The sequence below is a fragment of the Cyrtonyx montezumae genome, unplaced genomic scaffold (assembly GCF_038088225.1).
Source record: "Cyrtonyx montezumae isolate F1298 unplaced genomic scaffold, pur_monq_1.0 scaffold_0, whole genome shotgun sequence".
NCBI lineage: Eukaryota > Metazoa > Chordata > Aves > Galliformes > Odontophoridae > Cyrtonyx > Cyrtonyx montezumae.
In genome coordinates, this window is record NW_027071824.1 from 35,667,199 (window position 1) to 35,681,996 (window position 14,798).

General features: G+C 38.5%; 1 protein-coding gene across 1 annotated transcript in view; it reads right to left on the minus strand.

Annotated features, from left to right (window-relative positions):
- Positions 1-5,195: 5,195 nt before the first annotated feature.
- The window catches only part of CNKSR3 (CNKSR family member 3), a 59,511-nt gene continuing 49,908 nt past the window's right edge, over positions 5,196-14,798 (minus strand). Inside the window, exons 8-13 of the mRNA XM_065732617.1 lie at positions 13,443-13,511; positions 13,065-13,211; positions 11,804-11,928; positions 9,220-9,428; positions 8,883-8,984; positions 5,196-7,477 (exon numbers count right to left, since the gene is read on the minus strand). Coding sequence (XP_065588689.1) covers positions 7,179-7,477; positions 8,883-8,984; positions 9,220-9,428; positions 11,804-11,928; positions 13,065-13,211; positions 13,443-13,511 — 951 coding nt within the window. The 3' untranslated portion in view covers positions 5,196-7,178. The remainder of the gene's footprint in view (positions 7,478-8,882; positions 8,985-9,219; positions 9,429-11,803; positions 11,929-13,064; positions 13,212-13,442; positions 13,512-14,798) is intronic.

A 14,798-nucleotide genomic window follows, 5' to 3' on the forward strand; every position in this document is an offset into this window, starting at 1 on the left:
CCTGAGAAGGAGGAGCGGGCATCTACTGCTGCAGCTGATAGTCTCCTGCTTCTCTCTGTGCTGCCAAGGAAATCAATAGGCAGCAGGAGAAGAAAAGGCTAGAAAAGGGAGGGGCCTGTGCAGCAGGTCCCCACCCATCTTCCCAAAAGGACCCGCAAATCCAGAGATACAAAGTTGGAGAGCTAGAAGAAAAAGCATACCTTATTTGCTCTCCCCCAATAAAAGGCCAGTTTGTTTATAGTTTGAGGGCCAGCTACTGCTTGGGGTGGCGTATGAAGCTTCAAAGTAGAGTCTAATCTGGCAGCTGAGTAAGCAGAGAGGAATTCTTAGATGAACCAAGAGCTTGGAAATGCTGCCTTGCAGGCAGTGCTATTTTTAGCGGAGAGCTCAGACAATGAAACAAACTAGATCATGTTATAAATATTAAACATTTTATAGCTGTTTGTGAGATAAATTCCTGTAAAATCCCTTGGCCTTAATTTAGAGAAGAGAAAGGTAGACAGGAAGATGGAAGGGAAATAATAAATTTTGGAGATCAGTTATTTCTCTGTCATACTCAATTACACCAACTCCCGCAAAAAAAAAAAAACAAAAACACCTGAAGACACATACAAAATATTTTTAAATTTCCACATCTTCAGTGGGACATTCAGTCAGTTTGGGGCAGCAACAGCCACCTCATGCATAAGGTATTGTTTGTGTTTTGTAGAGGGACATTTAACACCCTCCAGTAGCTCTAAAAGAACCTACAACATCTGAACTACTGATCTTGTAATAAAACAACCACTGAAAACGCAGATGCTGAAGTTTGATTGATCATTTCAAAGGGGTGAAAATCCTTAGTTTCATTATTATTCAGTATTGTTCATAAGGTTATTGTCCTTAATGTAGGAGTTTATTTTTGGTTGCTTTCTTCACCCACTTTGGATAAAACTTTATCCACTGGTTGTGACTACATACTTTTTATTAACTTCCACTGAAAACAAGTGAAGATTTCTTTAGAAATACTTGCACTGGAAGCAGCTAGTGAGAGAAGGAATAGGGAAGCATGTTAATAAGTAGCACTAAGAAGCGTGTAGCTACTCGGAAAAGCTGTTAAACATGTCTGTTAGTTAAGGCTATGGCATTTTCTATGGCTTTTAGAAATTATTTCCTAATTCAGAAAGCCTCTAAGCAAAAGTCACAAGGCTCTGCCAGAGGAGCTTCAAAGACTCAGGGACAAGTAGCAAGCACAGTCCACTGCTCTCTTAAGACCTCCTCTGCAGATTGGGCCCAGTAGCTCCCACACTGACCCATCCAATCCTGATAGTTCACTTACAGCAAGAAAAATAACAAGCAACTAACTCATTTTACTTGCAGTGGGGCCGTACAATGAAGATGGTTACCTCTGATACTTTGGCTGCGGCCTAGCTGCCAAACTGCCACAGCACCTGGGGAGCTTTCATCCTCACCAGAGTCCAAAGAACAAACAGCCACAGATCTAACCAGGGATTTTCCCTGAAAATCAGCACTGTACCTCATTCATTCTGTGGTTAATTCTTTTAACTCCATATCCAGTTTAACAAAACATATAAGCACCAGAAAGATATCTTTGCTCTCTCCCAAAAATGTGCCTAAGATTAATTCCACTTTCAGAGGGAAGGCCAGTGGTTTACATTATCCTAAGTAACAACTGAGGTGGCCACACAAGGAGGTTTAAAAATAAATGTTTACATCTATTCCATGTCTTGCTAAACCAAACACATCTCTCTCACCGGCAGAAACTGGAGGACACCCAAGGGTCTGCATTTTCCCCCCTCACAGAATATTTAGTTCTCATTTTTCTTCCAATTGGCAAAATACGTGCAACAGTCAACCTCTGCCCATTTCATATGTCACGTGTATAATTAAAACAAAAAATCACAACTTCTTAAAATTACAGAGCCAACAATATGATTTTCCAATCTGACCTACCTACTACTTCTGGATGAAGTCCAGTGAAACCCAACCTAGCTAATCTTTTGTACCGCTACATGTGGCCCAGCAGGACATAATACAATGCTGCTAGCACTTAGCAACTACCACAAAAGGCAGCAAAACCTCTGGCTATGCACATACACACGAGACCTGGGTTCATATTGTACAGTTACAGGATAGACAGAGCTTACTATTTTAAACTAATGCTGCAGCAACATAGACAGCAGAACTTGGAAAAACATTTAAACAGCGGTTCTTGACTGCTTATCTCATGCCTCTAACAGCTCAAGTGCCACACGTGGAGCTATATATACACTCAGTGACTGCCCTTGTTTCATACTGCAGCACCACACAAATGTAGCAGTAGAAATAAACGGGCACAGCAGAAACTTGTGTAGGCTGTCTTCATGCAGCGCTGCTATGCTGCTGACAGGGTGTTTGACAAGAACACAGATCCACACATTCAATTTAAACTTGCTCCTATTTCTTCCTTCTCTGAACCAAGTCTTTTTGGACTGCTCCAAAAAGATGGATAAGAAGTCACACAATGTTCTCAGTTTTACAACGCAACAAAATCTGTTTACATCAAATAACCCATAAAGCATAAGCTTTTCTAATTCATGGTACAAGACGTAGCATCAAGATCCTAGTTATGGCCTGATGAAGAGTTTAACTTGGTCTATTTAAGATGTGGCTACATGTACAGAGCAATTTGTGAAGACCACCTGTGATAAAACAGGAAAAAAGATTTGTATACAAATAGTTTTCATACAGAGAAAATTCTTTACCCTCTCCAACTCCGAAGGTAGTCAACTTCACCATCTGTTTCCTGGCTTGGAAAAGTTTAGATTGTTTTCTTCTTTTCAGCTCAATGTACACTTGGCTTATATACACTGTTTTTAAAACAACCTGCTTAGGAGAAGGAAAAAACAATCCATTCACTGATTAGTATAACTCAATTCTCCGTCCACCTCAATTGGTCATTAAGAATCCATACACAGGCTAATTTCACTATCCACAGTAGTAGAGAAAACACACGGCTTTAAGAATTGCCCCAAACTCCCTCTTCAAGCCATTAGTATTAATTTTTATATCTTATTTCCTCTTGCACATTACTATCAAGAATAATATTTTCTTGCAATGTTTATATATGGGAACACCCAGGCTTGCAAATACTCTGCAGGCTAAAACTGAAGCCTGTTCAATATATTTGAAGTGTACATTCCTGAAACACTATGTCACTGTGCACATAGCAAAAGTACCAAATATTTTCATTTCTGTGGTGTTTTTTTTACATATATATATTTAAGGAATCATGTCATTCTGACACCATACCAGAGCACTCACAGCAAATACTGTGTGGTACTGTACTAAATATATATCTGGTTACACATGTTGCACTCACTGGAAAAGTTAATGTAGCCATAGCTTTTATTATCACAGATACACATACTTACCTTCAGTACAAAGAGACAAGCCAAGTTTCTGTATAATAAGTGTTCAACTTAATACATCAATTTTTTCTGAGATTAAAACAGCAATTATTCCTAGCTGTGTCTTTTTTCTCCCCTCTCCAAAAACTACAGAGTACCCTCTACACTCATTGTACAGGGTACAGACTTAAGTAATCACATTCTTACAAGTTTGATTTCTTGGGTAAAGATTCTTTCAGAGTTAAGACTTTCCTGACGTTTCACCTCACTTTTCAATTAATATGGTTCCAAGTGGTGAGTAGGAAAAATTATTACAAAAGTTCAGAACAGATTTCACCATTTATAGATGAGATTAAAATGCAGGAAGAATTATCTGAAGAAGTCAATTTTTTAACACTTCTTCATACACTAGATCTTCTAACAGGAGCCATTACTGCAAAGAAGAAAAACCATCCCTTTCAGGAATATTATGACATCCACTGGTACAGGTCTTTGCCACATTTTAAACCATTCTCCCAAACAAACAACAGCATTTCTCCAAAATGGCAATGATAGTACCACGGTGCTATTTGCTAAACATCAATTTTTTAATACTTCATGTTATGCACAAAAAAAGAGAAGATTAGGTGTTTTAATCTTTATTTACTATGGAAGACAAGCCACATAGGAAAACAAGCCATCTCAAGTAGAGTGCTTTTCACAGAAAAGTAAAGCTTGCTCTTAAATACATGCTTTCTACTGTCCCTTGCATTTCATGTTGGTCCTTCCTACACTGATACTCGTCTTTTCCCTTGCAGATACTGATAAGAATAGAGTCTGCTCCCATAAGTCTTTCAGCCACACATATTCCTTGCAGCCCATGCTTTTAAAACCAGGGAGATGGCCACATTTTAGGTCACTGTGTTGGACTGTTTCCTTCACATAAATGAAGTAGTTGTATTAAAACTTTACAAGAGATGGATAAAGGAGAGGGTCAGGGGTATGAAGGCCACACACACATCCGATATCTACAATTCATACTGTAACTCAAAATAGCTTATTATTACTGTGAATATATATTTGAGCTTTTACACTGGGTTATCCAAGAGGAAAAATACCTCTCTTCCAAAGTCAATAAAATGCCATCTTCCCAGAGAAAGACTCCTACATATCATACACCACATAAAAGGGTTTGCAGCATACAGTGAGCTCTAAACAATACTTGCATACAAAAATATCAAGATGACATGGTAACTTAGAAGAGCACAGAGTAAATTCACAGTAGCAATGATGTAGCTTTTGCAACAAAAACAGGTTTATGGGGTTCTGCTACATTTATTCTGTGTACATACACTCCAACAGCCAAAGGCCTATCAATAGTGATGCATAAAATTCAGAGGGGAGAAAAACAAAGATACAAAAAAGCCACCAGCATTATTTGCTTTTTTTAATTGAAAAACATACACAACTTAAGAGAGAACAAGTTCACAGTTCTCGATGATCTTGGCTAACTTGCAGTGGAAACAAAAATAAAACTTCTAGTAATTTCCAGAAAAGTATGTTTCCCATGTTCATAAGAGCCAGACACCTCTTGCTGTATACAATCTGCTCTTGGATACCCTTGATGACTGACAAAAGGTCACATTCAGTACTTAGCATGGTCGAAACATTGGAGCACGGAGAGGAGAATATATAGTTAAGTTTTTCTGTTTGTTGTTAAGCTTGTATTCAGGCAACAAAATATTTAGAAACGAGTCACTGCCTAAATGCTTAAGAATTCCTCTTTCTTCATAGATGAACTGATTTAAAGCTATTTGTTAAATTAGATCAATTAGATCAAGCTCCTTCCACGGCTCTTAGAGCAAACTACAAGAGAACCTAACTGAACAAAGGAACCAAAACTGAGTTCTCAGTGTCTCAAAAACACGCTGATGGGGACCTTAAGATACCAAGTACTTCTATTGTTTCTTCTGTATCAACATGCACGAATGAATACACCAAGGTGCATCCTCCCCCAGTCAGGCACATTATCTGAACTGACTAGTATTGCTTATTTAAAAAGGTTCAGTCAATTTGGGACTGAAAAACACAGTGCCTATAACATGGAAGTTTGTCCCCTCCTCTCAGAGACAGGACCAGAACTGGTCTAAGATTCAACTGCACTGCAACTGTGTTTGCCTATGTTCCTACTATAGATGCCATGTCAGAGGTTGAGAAGAGTTGCACAAGATTACCATAATATAATCTGCTAGGATCAAAGAGGTCCAAACCAGCCCTCACTTAAATCACCAGTGAGAAACGATCAAACGTAATTAATTCAGAACTGAACTTAACGCCATGTCTCTGCAGGGCTGGCTGCAGCACAATTTCAAGAACATGTTGCAGGAGAAAGGTTACATCTCCATAGACAGAATTATGGTATGCTTTTAATATGTTGTCAGGTACAATTCCTGCCCCAGTCCAAAGTGCAAAGTAGTGTTTAACCTCCCTCTTTCCCCACCAATTATTAACTATAAATTTGACTTCTCTTCAGCAAGACTAAAGGAAGAAAAGCTGTTGGCAATATAATATCTATGAAAATAGCCTTAAAATTAGTGGGGAATACCAAAGACTTCCTTTTTTCTTTCATTTGACTAATTCATGCACAGTACCGCAGACAGGAAGGTACAAACTCTGTTGAGTAAAAAATATATACAACTATATTTAAAATTTAAATTAAACAACTGTTTGCATACAAACAATCTTATGTACATTCAATTTTAAACAATACCCCTTTAATACCTCTTCTTTTCTTTAAGAAATTTTATTTTCCTCCCAAGATACCCAATGCTACTTCAAAATTCTGGAGGGGAAAAAAATGAGCTACATTTAAAATAGCGAGATACCTTTGCAATTGTAATGTATCATAGCACACTTCGTAAAAACTAACACATCTTTCAAAAACTAAACCACTGTAAAATCCTCTTAAGTCCAACAGGACCGTTTTTAAAAGATTACTTTGGTTAACAGCAAATCATTCTTAAACAATTAAGGAAATATATATATATATATATTCTTTTACCACCTCTACAGGTGCATCTCCATGGCATATTGTCACAATTCATAGATCTTTATGGATGAGCACTTCAGTTGTTCAGTGTGCTTTATTTGTACTATGATTTCAATAACAAGATAAATCAGGTTGGACAGATCTACAGTTAAACTAGTCCAACTTCCAAACATCTCCAGATAAGAGATCCCTCTTCCTATGACCTTCCTCAGAAGTTGAACATCAGAGAAAGAATGGCAATGCTATTTCTACATCCTCATACTTATCCTTGATCTTATGCAGTAAGATCTTGCAATGTATTTCTAAGTTGCACCAAACCACTATTTGCCTCCTTGCCTTTCCTGGTCAGGGAAGTAACACAACTTTCACTGAGCTCTACATATCATGACATCCAGCCAGTCACATCAGACTTTGAGCATTCAGACAAATGAAGTACCACTGAAATTTACTGTATTACAAAGGTTTCCTCTGAGTAGTTATACAGCTTTCAAGTCATGTGTGGTCTCTGTATCACGAACATTTACTTGTTTTCCAAGGAACTAACTCTCAACTTTTGGCCATTAAGAACAACTTTATTTTTCTTTCCTCCTTGCACTACAAAACCCTCTGATGCATCAAAAAAATCAAAAACAAAAAGGCAAGAATATAAGATTCTTCTGGAAAAGAACACTGCATTAGTTGCTATGCATCAGTTAAGCTGAAAAGCAGAGAAGTCTGACTGATGAACCAAGGCACTTGGGTAACAATCCTGCGATCAGCAGTCAATGAGTCAACAATTTAAGTCTTGTGATCCAACTGACCAGTAGTGAGGGCTCTGCAGAGGAGGATTTTGTGGATGATGTAACAGAGGACTTTTTAGCGCCTTCCTCTTGAAAAGGAATTGTTGCACTGTTGTGGAGGTCTGTGTTCATAAAACACCTGCTGCCTCGAATATAATCCATTCCCCTTACTAACTGCTTCTCAGACATTGGCCTTGAAAAGGGGTGTTGTGTGGAGGGACTTTCTTCAATGATTGGGGGTATCCTTTCATTACTGAAGTACCTGCAGAGGACATCTTCACCTGCGGGAACAGAAGGAGGAAAACTAATTATTATTGGTTTCAAAACAACCATTACTCCATTCATATATATATTATTTTTAATTTTTATAATGCTCCGTAGAAATACTAATAGCAGTTCCCAAATTCTGGTTACCTTTAATAAAACACCTGGACATAAACAGCTGCCAATAAAATTATGGCTTTTAAGTGTCTCTTTTTTTTTTTAAGCATTTAGCACATAGAGAACACTGACTGTTACATTCCAAATTCTCTTACAACAGCTAATGTAGACTACCTTCATGTGAACCGTAAGCCAGACCTAGAAAATCTCCTTGTGGTATTTCATTCAAGGTGATATAGTCCACAGCTGAATCCATATTTATATGCATGTTACTACCTTAAAAGCTGCAAATATTACTTTAAGCAACAGATATTAATTTTGCAGAGAAAAATGTAAGCACTTCCTTGGTTTTGATTGTTGATTTGTGATGCTTGCTCTGTTTTAACTCTTCCCTGGATTCCTGAACGTGGCTGTTGCTACAGACATCTAGGTACTCTGTGTGTTAATAACAAGCAAGTAAACAAAGAAGCAAGGTTAAAAAAAAAAGAAAAAAAAAACCAAAACCCACCACAAAATAACAGTCCTGGAATGTGGTGATCATTTTGTGAGACTTGCTAATTAGTCTGTTTCTAATATCCTTCCACATTCATGTTTCTCGTTATCAGAAGAAAAAATAGAATTTAACTTATTTTTCCTGGAATTACACATTCACATTTTTCTAATTGATTTCAAGAATAAACTAGTCAACTCTCATTTCCCACTCTAACAGGATTTGTAGTATTTCAGAAAGAAAGGAGTGAGTAGGAGGGAAGAGAAGGGCATTGCAGGAAAGAAAAAAAAAGCCATCTAATCTGACATCAGTTTTTGTGCCTCATCCACTCTGAGGCATCCTCAGAATGTTGTTTTCTAACAGCAGCAAAAAGAAACTTCTAAAAGACCCTATATTTTACTTCTGAGAAAAAAAATTGCTTCTACAATAGCTTCTACAGTAAGCTAACAAAAGACTAATCAAAAAAGCAGTTTTTCATAAAATCACTAAGATTCTCCCTGGCAGAAAAAAAGGGAAAGTTATGTAAGAGAAAAACAGTAAACCTGTGACGTAAGGAGACAAGTACATATCCACAGTAAAAGTAATCATTTATAGACTATTATTCACAATGACATAAATTTTAAGATCAAAAAACAAAGCTTGAGCCCCAGAACTGAACAAGCTCACAAATTTCACAACTACTGTTTGGCATTCCTGTTAGAACCAACGGTCATCTTGGATTGGTTCAATGGTATGCAAATGCTAATCCTTTGATCCTAATTTAGGCAATTTCTCACAACAAGACCTTAAAGAGAGCTCTAGGAAGAGGATGAGACTTAGAATCTTGCCTTTTCTTCCAGGTGCTCGTGGCCTTGAGAAGGGTTCTGCAGCTCCTATCCAACTCCCATCAGCAGGCATTGACAAGGGACGAGGTTTTCCTGAAGGCAACAGAGTGAAGGTTATGAGGAGTTGAATTAAGTTTGGGGAACCCATGACATTCCTTAAAGAAATAACATTTAAGAGAAATTATTCTAGATGTAGGAATTTCAATCTCATTCACACTTTGTGCTGACTTTGTGGAGGTTAAATAAACGAGTAGCTATCTAAAACAAGTTATTCAAAAACAACTTAAGTATTTATCAGAATATCAGTAACAAAAGACTAATGACTCACCATATGACTGTGTTTTTTCTCTCATCTTGGCTGGCAGTATATTTGCTTCCATATGATATCCAGGCAGCTGATCAGAATCAGCTATAGTAAACCTTCGTCTTCTACTTTCCTGATCCAGAAAACTATTTGGAGACTCGGCACCCTTGGATCCAAGTAATGGATGACTGGGTTTGCTGCCTCCTCCATATAGAAAACTCCCCTTTTCATCTCTGAAAGGACAGTTTGCTTCAATTAGCAGCTTAAAAGGAATTTTACTCTGCAAGCATGAGTAGGCTTGAAAGATATTTCTAGCCCACAGTCATGCTCCTGATAATGGTCACTGTGCTGCAAACATACTGAAGAAAAAAATAGGTCAGGTGATGAAAGACTTCATTAAACATATTCACCAAGAAGAAGAGAAAGTTACCACCTTCGTGCTAATTCACTTTGAACGAGCCAGTAATTCAACCCTAGAAAGACGTTTGAGAATGAGACCTGCAGGCCCTAAGGGTATCAAAGCTCCCAATTCACTGCCTGGTCAGTAAACAGCTCAGGCAGAGGAGTGCATCCACAGATTTACCCTAATTGTAGTGGCAAGATCTACTGTCTCCTTTGGAGGGAACTATGCTTTTCAATCATGTTAAGAGGCCAATAACTGACACTGGACATTCATCTAGTTCTTCATCCAGAAGTGGGATCCCCTTGAGAATTTCAGTAATTAATTCATAGCACATCTAAACAATTTTGAGCAATTAATTCTACAGGACTCCTTTCCTAGATCTATCCTCCATTAGAAACATCCACTTGTAGAACCAGTTGTGGTTAAAATTTTTTAGAAGAAAAGGCACCCTCTAACTTAGGATTTTTCCCATTTTTGGATCCCCTTTCCTGTACGTGCTATAGTCTTGCTTGAAGCAACTAGCCAAGTTAGGCAAAAAAAAATTCAGTTGATTCTCTAAAGTATGTACATAGCCCAGTATTGACATTTTTTCCTATGCTACGTTTCAGTGAATAGGAGGAAGCTACTTACGGAGATTCACAAACCAGAAATTACATCTAAGTGTTACACCACAACCACGTGTAAGCAAACAGCTCTCCTACAACACCACCATGTGGAGAACACATCCTGGGGAGAACAAACAGTTCTCTCTCCTCAGTGCCAGCAGTAAGTACTGGACCAGAAAAGGTCCATGTCAGGAAGGGAGGAGAACAGGATAGTGGGGGCAGAGGGCAAAAAGGGACCACACAAATGTACTGCCATTTCAAAATAGCAGCAAAACATGTAGAGGTGAAGTTAAATAACCAAACACAGTGAAAGAATTGTCTTTTCCCCTCTTCCTGTCTGCCACAACTTCTCATACTTTACTTAAAGGTTGAAGTCAAACAGCAGACCCCACGAGCCACTACCTTTCCCTGCATCATCCAGGACAACTACCCCAGCTCATATGGCTACATCCTTCCCTGCCAGCAGAATTCATATCAAAAGGTGTTTCTAGCAAGATGTAATTGTGTGACTCCTTAGGAAAAAAATAGGTAAACAAAACAAGCATACGCACCTATAATTCACCAACACACTTAAAATGTAATGATGCAACTCGGTGATTCTGTGATTTAAGAGACCAAAACAATCTAAATGGATTTGTTAAATCCATATACTTGTTTTTCCACTAAGAGACTTCATTTTTTGTTTTAATTAAGAATTGAGCAAACATAAACATGAAAAATGGGGAAAAAACAAGGTCAGTCCAGACCCTTAGTTTGTAGGTAACCTTCCCCGACTTGTACTGCCCCGCAGACTACAGTAGTACAAACTCTGTCTCCAGATTAGGCCTTACATGACAGGAGACAAGCACTCCTCCCATGCAAGTCTTGTAGCAAAAGGTCAGCCAAGTTTCTGTGCAGAATCTACGTGTACGTAGAGTGTCAGGGCAGGTCAGGAAGCATTCCCTGCCTGGAAACCCTTTTGTCCACTGCTTACTCAGGTCAGCTGGCAGGGTTTTGGCATTAGTCAATGAGGATGTAAGAACAAACAACAGTTAGCCATACCATAACCTTCCCCCTTTGTACACACAGATCTGCATTTTTATAGTTTATACCACAGGGGAAAAAAATGAGGTGGAGTGAACTGACTCTCCCTTCCCTTCAGTGGGAACATTCCTGTGTTATATAATTTGCAAGTTTAACAGTTTAGAACAAGTTCCTTTCAATCCTAACTATCTTAATAGTTACTAGACTTGCTAAACACAGCAGAGGAAAATATGACAGAAAAATGATTTCTTGGTATGCACAGTTGGATTTAAACAAAAGTAAAAACATAACTCCACAACAAAAGAAAAGACAATATCCATTTATGTTCGGGGAATAACTGATCTATAGAACACTCAACAGTCTTCCAACAGTAAAAATCTACGATTATGGTCCTGGTAGTTTATACATTTAAGCACAAGCTTAAGTAAACTTAGGTATTTAAGGAACTAATAGAAAGTCTGCGATCTGCATTTTCCACAAACTGATTTTTACAGAGCTCTAACTGCAAACCAACACAGAAACACAAATAATAAAGGCTGTTTTGTTCGGTACGTTCAGTGCATGTTTATTTACATACCGAGGAGAATATGGAACAGCTGGTGGAGGTGGTATATACAGATCCAAGATGGCTGGCTTCTCCTTTTTCATTGAGGTGTCTATGGTGCTTTCTGGTGACTGGGTTGAAGTTGGTGGAGGACTGGTCTGAAATGTTAGATAGCTATCACATATCTGCACATTTATCATCCGCAAAATATGTAATTCAACAACCAATAGTACCATTTCATACTTGTGCTTTTTTTTTTAAAACATATTTATTAATTATACAACTTCTTAGCATTTTCTTTTGCTCCTGATTTTGGTTTGTTCTGCAGTCCTTCTACATAAATCCTACCAAAGGTAGGATGAACTGCTTAGAGAGTATTTTGCTCCCTTCAGCTCTATTTATCATGTAAATTACATAGAAAATGCAAAATAGACAAGACCTGCTCTTTTATTTTTGGAGCCATTAAAATAATGTAATTTGTTAAATACACACATGATCTGTAGAACTCACAAAGTCAGTACATGCTACGTTTATTCCATACAATTTAATGCCTGCCTTCTGGCCGCTGTCAGGAATACAGTAAAGTTTACCAAGAATTTCATCAAGTAATAGAAGAAAAAATACATTTGTTATTGCCCATCTGAGCAAGTTTGGCATTTGACCTTTGTGACTCACCTCAATGTCCTCACAGTCTTGTCAGGATCTTGTCTATCTCTAGGAGAGCAAAGGCACTCTCTTTCCCATTCCTACACCTTTTCCAATAATTAAATGTCATTTAAAGAAGTTGTTTAAATAACTTCTCAAAAGAAAAACTCGCCCCTTCTCTGCTCTTCACCAAGCTAAGAAGAGGTTAAATATACTGAATAGATGAAGTTATTTCAACAACAACAAAAAATTACTCTGCTAAATAGCAATCTTTAATATTCCATGCTGATTAATTTCATACATATCAGAAATTTCACCTTAAATAAGTTCCCAGTGGCACACTGATTAAAATGCTCAACACACCTAGTCCCTTTGTGTATCAAAGCGGGCATTAACTGGCTAAGAACATTTTCCTTTTATCTAGAAAACAGAAGAGGACAACCATTTCACATAATGGGTTGATAGTGGACTGGGTGATCCTGTGGGTCTCTTCCAACCTTGGCGATCCTACAATTCTATAAACTTCCTTAACATACACTCAAACACAAGTAACTAGGAGCATTCCTGGTATTCTCTTTCAAATTTAAAATATATAAATAAATAAATCAGTTCACAGCTAGACATCACAGGTCTGTCAGAAGCCAATTACCTGCACCAAGGGCGGCTTCCAGCGCAAGTTCTTCAGTGGAGCCGGGGTGAAGTGGAAGGAGCCAGTAGGACGTTTCTTGAGAAGGAGCCTAACTCCAGCAGGATTCTCTCGTAACTTTGCCACCAGATTTTTTAGCTGCCACCCAACCTTTAAAAGAATAATGATGTTTTTTATTCGATATTACTTTTCTGAAAGTGAATAAACAATCACCCTGCTAAGTCAGCAATTTTCCAAGAACCTAAATAAAAGAGATATTAAATAAAAGAGATATGAAAAAGCCAAAACAAAGAAAAAATTGTGAACTTTTTTTTATTTTTTTAGAATAGTTTTAGGAGAACAAGTATAAGAAAAAGTGTGTAAGGGCTTTCTGTTACTTACTACAGTTTGCTGGTTAACCTGGATCACCTCATCACCAGCATGAATCTTCTGAGATCTATCAGCAGGAGACTACAAAGAAAACAGGAGTCATGCGCTTTAGCAGGATCTCTTGTCTCTCATAACAATTCCTAACAGACTAACTTAAAGGTTGTGTATGTGATGCAGAACATTACTGAAAATTTACACACAGATGATGTGACATTGATGACTTAAGAATTCTAAATTAATTCATCTTACAATCTGTTCATTTTTTTTATACCGAGGGTAGTAGGGGGTAAGAAAGAAAGCACAGCCTACATGTGCCACACATCAAATTGTACTTCATTCATTACAACTGTCTTCACTGTCCTTTCACCTCCAGTTTGTGCTGCCATTCCAGATAGTATTATGTGAGCTGCAGGAGACAGGCAAAAGGCTGTGTACTATCAGGGAGGCAGAAATGGAGATAGACAGCTGGACTCAATACACAACCTGCACTGAATGCACAGTCTGAGGCCAAACAGTCCCAAACTCCCCCATCAGCAAACCCTAAAACTAATGAGAAATGCTTAATTGCCATGAGAAAGAGTAACAGGAGAAAAATCCTCAAAGCCTGAACCATGAAGTGGTTCTGCAGACTGAGGAGGAAAAAGAACCTGTAACAGTTAAGTGTGAACAAGGTGTCCAGAGCAGCTCCCTGCTGCATAACAACTACTGCAACTAAGAAAAAGCAATGGGTGATAGGGGTGGGTGATTCTCTTCTGAGGGGCACAGAGGCACCCATCTGTGGTCCTGACCCACTATCTAGAGAGGTCTGCTGCTTGCCAAGGGCCCATATCAAGGATGTGACAGAGAGGTTGACAGAGAGGTTGTCAGAGGAGGAGCATCTTTGGCAATAAGCTCTCCTATTCAGTCAGGAGGGCTTTTTACTAGAGTTGCTGGGAAGGAAGAGGATCCTCAACCCATCCCATTTTGAGGCTGATGACAGTAATGGATGCCCTAAGCCTGGAGTTGGACTTCAAACCGATATCTTCTGATATCTTTTGGAAAAACAACACAGCAGGGCACCAGCAATCAAAGAGGCTCACCCAGATGCATTGATAATTTCCACAAGGAAAGCTGCTATTCTTGACCTTGTCCTCACCAATGAGGAGGGGCTGGTGAGTAACGTGAAGCTCAAGGGCAGCCTTGGCTGCAGTGACCATGACACAGTGAAATTCAAGATCCTTAGGTTACCAAAGAGGGTGCACAGTAAACTTGCTACTCTGGACTTCGTGAGGGCATACTTCAACCACTTCAAGGAACTGCTTGTCTGAGTGAAATGGGATAAAGCCCTGGAGGGAAGAGGGGACCAAGAATGATGGCCAGTATTTAAGG